The sequence below is a fragment of the Pelodiscus sinensis genome, chromosome 31 (assembly GCF_049634645.1).
Source record: "Pelodiscus sinensis isolate JC-2024 chromosome 31, ASM4963464v1, whole genome shotgun sequence".
NCBI lineage: Eukaryota > Metazoa > Chordata > Testudines > Trionychidae > Pelodiscus > Pelodiscus sinensis.
In genome coordinates this window covers 11,243,317-11,252,043 of record NC_134741.1, presented here as the reverse complement: position 1 = coordinate 11,252,043, position 8,727 = coordinate 11,243,317, and the positions used below count along the sequence as shown (strand labels likewise).

Sequence of the window (8,727 nt, the reverse complement as noted above, 5' to 3'; positions counted from 1 at the left end):
TCTCCTGGAGCTTCTCCCTGCCCCATGGAGCTCAGGGCAGGGGGATACAGGGCTGGTGTCTGTGAGGTGCCAATGTGTGTAATACACGGCAACATTTCTCCTTCTTCTGCTGGAAAGGGAGCCAGATCATTCCCATGAGGCCACTTGCAGAAGGGGCAGGGTCCGGAGAGGTGAAGCAGTCAATTGGAGCAAGCAAGGAGACTAGCGTGTCAACTAGCTGAGAGCCTCAGGCACAGAACAGAACATTGACTCTGGCAAGCTGAGTTCAAATCTCAGTGAGACCTTATGGTGAGATCTTGGTTTGTGCAAATCCATCAGAATTGATCTTGCCCCACTTGTTCAATTCCACTTTGTGCTTCTTGACTTTTTCAATCTAAGGACTTTGAAGAAGCATCTAACAGAGTTGCTCCAGTGGCACAATGGGTCAGTGCACAGTACTTATATGACAGTACTTGTAGGAAACATGCTGAGGCTGTGAGTTCAAACCTCACCTGGAGCAGTGGTTTTTAGTCCCTGCTGGGCTGGCCCTTCCAGTGAATGCTGGGATTCCAGCTCAGAGGAGAAGGGATCAGTGAAAATTCCCCCTCACATATTATGGCCTCTTCAGAGTGAATGCGGGGTGGCCAGAATTCGAGGCACTTAGTGAACCTCAGAACAAGGAAGCCAAAAAGCATGGAGCATGAGGACCTCCCAGCAACCACCCCAGGACCTGCAGGTTCTACTGAAACTTGAACTCAGATGACAAGACTCAGAGTCATTAGTGCTGCTCCTTACACCATGGAACCTAGACATTGGGGATGGCGTAGACACCTGGGACACTTAGGTCTCAGACTGGCCTCTGCACTCCTGGCTTCCCTACAGCTGCTTCATTTCTCAGGACTCTCTGGCTATGTCTACACAGCATATTTATTTTGGAATAAGCTCTTCTGGAATAGTTATTCCAAAATAGGACATCTACACTGCAGGGAAACCTCAAAATGAGTCCAAGGAGGCTTCCCTAATGTAGACGTGCTACCTTGATTTAGAGCCCCAAGTTGAATAACTTACAATGGCCCTGGGAAGGGGCTATTTTGAAATAGCAGAAGTAGAGCATCTACACAGGCCTCATTTTGAAATAGCTATTTTAGAATAGGCATTATTCTTTGTACAGTGAGGTTTACAGAAGTCGGAATTAGCCGTCCGTTATTTCAGAGTTATTTCAAAATAACAGAATTGCTGTGTAGATGCTCACATTGTTATTTTGGAATAACGGCCATTGTTCCAAAAGAACTTTTCTGTGTGGACAGAACCTCTGTCCTGCCCCAGCTCTGCTGCTTTCATAACAAACTCCTTGTTAGGACCAGTCACAATCTGGGGTCACTGAGGGTCTGTCCCACCAGAGATGTGTGTTCTACAAAAGCCACTTGTTCCTTACCCACTTCTCAATACTGGCTGCAGACACTTGTTTTGCATGGGGGTGTAGCTCAGTGGCAGAGTGTTTGACTGCAGATCACACGGTTCTTGGTTTAAATCCAAGTGCCTTCTGTGAGAGTGTCTATTTCCGTGGTCCCCAACACGGTGCCCGTGCTAGCATTTTAATACTACGCACATTCACCCATTTAAAGCAGGGTCGGCAGCCTGGGGCTCGCAAGAGAGTCTGACGCGGTGCTTCGGAGGCTCGAGCCCCGCCCCCACCGCAGCAGGCAGTCCGCGCAGGTGCTTCAGCAGCTGGAGCAAATCCCAGGCTGGTCTGGTCCGGCCGTGAGGCAGCAACAGCCCCCCTCCCCTCACTCGCAAAACAGCTGTGGCGGGGCCCTTTGTGATGCAGGAGCTGTGAGCTGGCAAGGGAGGGTCCCTTATGGCTGCTTCCGCCCCCCCCCCCCCCCGCACAAGCCCATTGGCTGGACCTGGACAATGGCAGCTGCGGGAACCTACCAATCCCCAAGCACATGGCCAGGCAGCTCCTGTGGAAGAAACTGGAGAGCATTGTGTATCTGGCTGGTAAGTGTCCATCCCCCCCCCCCCAGCTACTCCCACTCTGACAACTTACCCACAGAACTCTCCTCCCAGACCCTGCACCCCAATCCCCTGCCCTGAAGTGCAATCCGAATCCCTGGCCTGACTCCCTCCCCACCAGTAAAATACCTGGTATTTTCAGTTTCTCATCTGGAAAGCCACTTGGGACATTCTTCCCCTGCCATGTGGAAGGGAGTGTGAGATTTAAAGGTGCCATGATTTTTTTTTTGGGGGGGGGGAGAGGGTGCTTTTTTTGCTCAACATTTGGACATCCCCCCCTTTTTTATTAATGCAGAATTTTGTTTAAAAATGAATTACAATATAATTAAAATAAAAATTATCCAACTTCTATCAAATTTACCCAATTCACATTTAATATGAAAATAGCCTTCAATTTCACATTTGACACCTTTTTTCTAATTTTTCTCCAAAGGGGAGCCCGCGAAACTGTGATGCCCTGGCCCGCAAAACTTTCATCTGCCCCTTACTGATACTGCTGTTTTATCGTGCTTTGCGATTTATTATTTTTATAACATTTTGCCCAAAATGAGTGGTTCAAATAAAAGACAGCGTACGTATTATTTCAATGCAGAGTGGGAAGAAACCTATCGTTTTATTGACAATAAAGGGAAATGTGTTTGCTTATTGTGCGGTGGTACTGTTGCAGTGCCAAAAAAACATAATGTTGAATGCCATTTCCAAACTAATCACAGCTCTTTTGACATTAGCCATCCACCTAAATCTGAATTGAGAAAGAAGAAAATTAATCAACTCAAATCAAACCTATCTGCACAGCAATCTGTTTTCACTAGATAAGTAGTAAAGTCTAAAAGTGCTACTATTGCTTCCTTTAAAATTGCTCATCTTCTCGCAAAGAAGAAAAAACCCTTTCAAGATGGAGAATTGTTGAAGGAAGCATTTTTGACTGGTGCTGATTGCCTGTTTCAAGGATTTTCTAACAAGCATGAGATTTTGTCAGCAATACAAGACTTGCAGTTATCAGACAACACAGTTACAAGGAGGATACATGCAATTTCAAACAACATGCAAACTCAGCTAAAGGATGACTTGGAAATATGTGACTGGTTTTCACTGCAGTTCGATGTGTCGACAGATATATCAGATACAGCACAGTTGGCAGTTATGGTGAGGATGGTATTTAGTGACTTCACCATAAAAGAAGAGTTACTAAAAGTATTACCTATGAAAGGGCGAACAAAGGGTGAGGACATCTATAATTTATTCAAATCATACGCAACATCAATTAGTATGCCACTACACAAGCTGTCTGCGATCACCACTGATGGGGCACCAGCAATGATGGGCTGCACCAATGGATTCATTGCACTCTGCAAGAAGGATGAATCCTTTCCAAAATGTATGTCTTATCATTGTATTATCCACCAAGAAGCTTTGCGCGTCAAAGTTCTTTCTTTTCAACATGTCATGAATGTCGTTATTAAAATAATTAACTCTATTCAAGTGAAACCTTTGCAACACCGACTTTTTAAGGCCCTGTTGGAAGATATTGATGATAAACAATCTGATCTTATCTTGCACGCAGAAGTACGATGGCTGAGCAAAGGTAAAGTTCTTGCACGTTTTTTAAGCCTAGTTGAAGAGATCAAAGAATTTCTGAAGTCCACAAATCAGAACTTCGAGCAACTAGAAGACTCCAGCTGGTTAATGGACTTGGCTTTTCTTGCTGACATAACTGACAAATTGAACATTTTAAATCTTGAGCTCCAGGGAAAAGACAAACATGTGGCTCAAATGATAGGTTCTGTAAAATCATTCAAAGCAAAACTGATCTTGTGGATGTCACATATGAAGACAAAGTCTCTTGTACATTTCCCAAGCATGAAGAAAATGGTATGTGACAGTGATTTTAACCCATCACCATTTGTTATCCATTTTCAAACACTTCTGCAACAATTTGAAAAGAGATTTCAACAGTTCACCATCATTGAGCCTGTAGTTGCCTTTCTTGTGAATCCTTTTACTTCCCAAATAGAGGTAACAGAAATGGCTACCTCAATTGCGAGTCTCGTTCAGGTAAGAACAGAAGAAGTGGAACTGGAGATTTTGGACCTTCAAAATGATATTGTTCTAAAATCCTGTGCAACAGATGAAAACTTTTGGAATCTGATTGACCAAAAAAAGTTTCCTGCCTTAAAAAATGTAGCATACAAAATAAAATCTTATTTTGGTTCCACTTATCTATGCGAAGTTCTGTTTTCAACAATGAACTTCATAAAATCAAAGTACAGATCTAGGCTTACAGATGTTCATCTTGATGACTGCTTATGAACAGGAATATCATCCTACTTACCCAACTACGAAAAATTGGCTGAAGAAATGCAGTGCCAAAAATCATACTGACTTTATTAGAAAAACCACATAAATTACTGTGGTTTTTTTCACTATTTTCCATTAGGTGCTGATGAGCGCATATGATTAATTTGTGTTTAACTTTTTTTCATATTTGTTTGTTTATTGAAAGCCAGATACAAGTGACAATACAGAGAATATTCCTACTTCAAAGTAGGAATAAGAGATCCTCCGGAAAAGGGCTTTTTTCCGGAGGATCTGGCCAGCGTAGACGCTCTTTTCCGCCTTTTCTAAAAGCCGGAAAAAAGCGGCGGACATTTTTATTTAAATGCCGCGGGGGATATTTAAATCCCCCGCGGATTTCCCTATTACGATCTCAAAAATTACCATGCCCCTTCCGGAAAAAGGGCCAGTGTAGACGTAGCCAAGGGCTTTCTCTGCAGCGCACTGGGGAGAGAAACCCCTGAGCCAGTGACACGGACTGACCTGGGCGCAGGCCAACGAGGGGAGTTTTAGTGAAGCTGCATGTGAATGGATCCATCTAGCAACCACTGCCAGCCACACGCACAGGGGGAGAGGACTTTAGCCAAGGAAGAGAAGGAGGTTAATCAGATGCTCAGGAGTTTCCAGTGCTGGGCTGTGGCCAAGATGGATGGGGGGATGTCACAGGGCACTAGCAGGGCCAGGGGAGCAGAGAGGGCCCTGCTGCACTGAGAGACATGGCAAAGCCTGGGATTGAGCCAGGGACCTTTAAATATTTCATCTTAGGCTCCTCACACTGAGCTACCCATAAACCCCTCTAGTCGGTTATTAACTGTCCGGGATGTCTGGCAGCCGTGTCACAAACATGATGCCGTTGTGCACGGCCCAGGAAGGCGAGACGGGTGTTTCCTGCCACCTACAGTTTGACTTGCTCCTTCCCCCCATTCCTGCCTTAGCTCCTTGGCTGACCTGGCAGCTGAAGTGGTCGGGGGCCCAGCAGCCTGGGCAGGGAGTCAGGTGGCCAGACCCTGGTGGCAAGAGTCTTGGTGCTACTTGTTTCCCTGCCCCCTCTGGTGCCCTCACTCCTCACCCGCAGCCCCTGCTACCTGCCTGGGACCCTGTGCTGTGTCAGACGCTCAGTGAACCCTCCTGTTTCACACGGGCTGGGAGTGGCTCTGGGCTAGGGCACAGGGCTGTGTCATTCCCTGTGGGAGCGGGAGGCCCCCAGAGCCCAGAGCGAGTGGACTCCCCAAGGGGCGCATGGTGAGAGACAGGGGGCTGGCGGCTCAGGGAGGGGCGGTCCCAGGAGGCAGAGGGCACCTGTTACTCTCAGCTGGCAGCTGACACTCTGCTCCTTGCTTCCCTCCCACTGCTTCACCTCCCAGGGCTTCTTTCTCCTTCCCTGTCCATAGCAGGCAGCTATACAAAGGCAGGTCATCAAAGCAGACACCCCTTTGGCCAGCATGGCCTCTCAGGGCACCCCCGCCTGCCCCGTGCTGAGAGCCAGGCCCAAGCAGGAAAGAGGCAGGTGGGCACTCTTGGCACCAGGGTCTCACCACCCATCTTCTTCCCATCATCAGCAGCCACAGCCCCTGTCAGCCATTGGGTCTGCCCAGGAAGGGGGCAGGAAATGGCCAAGTAGCGAGTTAGGATGTGAGGGGCAGGCAAAGCTCATCTTGCCCTGCAGGGCCACCAGCAACAGCATCTCTTGTGCCCTGCTGGGGAGTAAAGCATCCCTGAGGGAGAAGTGGTGATGTCAGAACAGCCCCCATAGCCACTGAAGTAGCTTAGTGGGGGGTGCATTAGTGTGCAGTGTTAAGGGCCCCTGGTTCAATCCCAGTCCTCGGTGGAAATCTTTGCTCCTGTGGCTGAGCCCTTGTGTGGGTGTGTCTACACTGGGGTCTTATTTCTAGCAAAGTAGATACACCAGAGTTGCACGTGAAGCAGGGATTTAAATAGTACATACTTCATTTGCATACTCTCACCCATGCAGTGTATTGAAAGTGAAAGGGAGCTCTGGGGCTGCTGCATTAGTTCAAACCAAGCCCCTTGGTTTGAACTAAGGTTACTCCTCTTTTTTTGCCCTCTGTGCCTCCTCCCCCCAAACACACCCCCTTCCCTCTCCCTCTCCCCCTGCTGGTAACACAAACAGGACTTTTCCCTGCTGAAAGAACAAACTCTCTGGTTGGGAAATGTAGAACTGGAGAGGGGCTGGGGAAAGGACCTGGGAGGGGGAGGAGGCTGGGAGGAAGGGCTAAGGCTGGCACCTTCCTCTGGTGGTCCCACTGCCTCATGTCAGGGGCCTCAGCAGCACTGGGAGGTGGCTCCAGGGGGAGAAGCTGGTTCAGGGGAACTTGAGCTGCTGGGCCACTGAAGCAGGCCCCCAGCAGTAGCCTCTGTGCAGGGCTCTCACGCTCCAGGCCTTCCAGTCATATTGAGTCTCCCTGTGTGGCTTGGGCTCCAGAGCCTGCCCCCCCCGCTGGTGCCTTGAGGTAGCTACTGCGGCAGCAGGAATTTGGGCATCAGTTCCCCTGCTTTTGGGGACAGGAAGCCAGGCCAAGGCCCTTTAGCCACTGGGGTTGTGCAGGCTGGAGCCTTCCTCTACCAGATCTCTGCCCTGCTTCCTGCAAAGCTCACATTTTTGCTTGTTTCTGCTTCCCTGTCCATAGCAGGCAGCTAAAGGAAGGGAAGTCACCAAACCAAACACCCCTGTGGCCAGCATGGGGCTTGAACCCATGACCTTAGCATTATTAGCACCACACTCTAATCAGCTGAGCTAGCCAGCCTGCAAAAATGCAACTCACCAGTGGCCCTTTCAAGAAAGGCACCTCAGACTGCTGCAGGGATGTCTCTGATGCTGCCAATGGCTCTTCTCTGACAGGGCCACTAGCTGGTTTGAGGGTTGGCCAAGGTGGCTGACAGCCGGCAGACCCAGGGCAAAGAGGCAGCCGGAATCTCTTGCTGCCAGCACCTTGTCTCCCAGCTTCTTCCCTGCCAGCAGCAGCCACAGCCCCTTTCGGCCAGTGGGTCAGCCCAGAAAGGGACACAGGAATGGGGCCTCAGATTCCGAGTGCTGAGCGCTGCCCTTGACACTATGGGACCTGAACCAACCTCTCCTCACTCAACTGGGCCAAACTGGTGCCCCAGTTCATGCCCACTGGGACCTGCTTTACTTGGTTTCCTTCCACCTAGAGCCCCCTTCTTCTCCTGGGCTGCGAGGAGCATCCCTGGGATTCCCTGAGACATACACAGGACTCTGCCTCCCCACAGCCAGCCCCACCCCACAGGCTTTGGCAGAACAGTGGGGGGAGGAAGGAAGAGGCTCTGCTCACCCCACTGAATCCTATGGAGGCATGGAGCTTCTGCCCTACGCCCCTCAGCTTGGCTTCCCTCCTCTGCCCCACACCTGACTCATGCCCACCTTGGGCAAGTCACACAACGGAGGCAGCAAGAAGAGCCAACCCCATACACCAGCCTCCAAGAGCAGGGGAGGCCAAGCCACAAGCTCCCAGCCTGACCCATCTCGCTTCCCCAGGCTGGCACCAAGCGGTGTTCTCAGCTGACGTTGCCCCTTCTGTTACCTGGTTGTTGGGCTCATCTCAGGCACAGGCAGCAGGAGCTACACTTACCTAGGCACCAAAGGGAGATGCAATAAGAGGTATCCATGTGTTTCTGCCCAGCTTGGAAACAAGGACCTTTTACCTGTGAGGCAGCAGTGATAACCACTACACCACAGAAACACACTCTGGAAAGGAAACTTGGCTGACTGTTCTGTTTCTAGCTCTTTCCAACACCCTGCTTTGCAGGGGAGGGGAATGCACCTTGTGAACACTCCACCTCTTATGCTCATGGACGTGACTAACCCGAGCTGCCAGCTCCTCATTTCCTCACCAGCCCCTTGAGATTTGTAGCTCAAAGCTGGAGCTGCTGTGGAAGGAGGTGAAGCTACAGAGGCTGACAGGGGACAATCAGCGGGCAGAGGGTTATTTTTTCTCCTCCCTGGGCTGATGTGGCTAGAACTGAGAAGAAGAAAATCCTCTTCCCTTCTCCTCAGAAGACAGAAATTGCAGTTGGTTCTCTCTTTGGTTCTACTAAAGCTGGACCCCAGGTCTAGACTTTTTCTTTCTAAAACCCTGGTGAAAGCTGAGAGAGAATTGCTGGTAGGTGAGTTAAAGAACAGCACCACCCAGCATGGGGCTTGAACCCATGACCCTGCGATTAAGAGTCTCATGTTCTACCAACTGAGCTAGGCTGGATGGGTGCAAAAGGTTTCCTAATATCCCATCTCAGAGTAACAGGAGCCAAGTGTTCTCCCCTGCCTGACTCAAGGTTCTTTCTTGCCTCTAATAGGGGGGTTCTGCTCTGTGGGGAGGTTTGAGCACAAATCCCCCTCCTGACACACCCACTTCTTTCCCCACT

The 8,727-nt window shown here is 49.6% G+C and overlaps 1 protein-coding gene and 2 non-coding genes across 3 annotated transcripts; all 3 read left to right on the top strand.

Annotated features, from left to right (window-relative positions):
- Nucleotides 1-405: 405 nt before the first annotated feature.
- On the top strand, nucleotides 406-499 carry TRNAI-UAU (transfer RNA isoleucine (anticodon UAU)). The gene is made up of 2 exons: nucleotides 406-443; nucleotides 464-499. It is a non-coding gene; the product is annotated as a tRNA-Ile (tRNA).
- Nucleotides 500-1,452: 953 nt separating this feature from the next.
- TRNAC-GCA (transfer RNA cysteine (anticodon GCA)) lies at nucleotides 1,453-1,524 on the top strand. Its single transcript has one exon. It is a non-coding gene; the product is annotated as a tRNA-Cys (tRNA).
- Nucleotides 1,525-3,039: 1,515 nt separating this feature from the next.
- Nucleotides 3,040-4,305, top strand: LOC142821480 (general transcription factor II-I repeat domain-containing protein 2A-like). Its single transcript, XM_075912480.1, has one exon. It carries the CDS (start codon nucleotides 3,040-3,042, stop codon nucleotides 4,303-4,305), a length of 1,266 nt encoding a protein of 421 aa, XP_075768595.1.
- The last annotated feature ends 4,422 nt before the right edge of the window (nucleotides 4,306-8,727 follow it).

Excerpts from the sequence above, each read along its gene's own strand:
- LOC142821480 (XM_075912480.1), top strand. The coding sequence starts at position 3,040 with ATGCAAACTCAGCTAAAGGATGACTTGGAAATATGTGACTGGTTTTCA.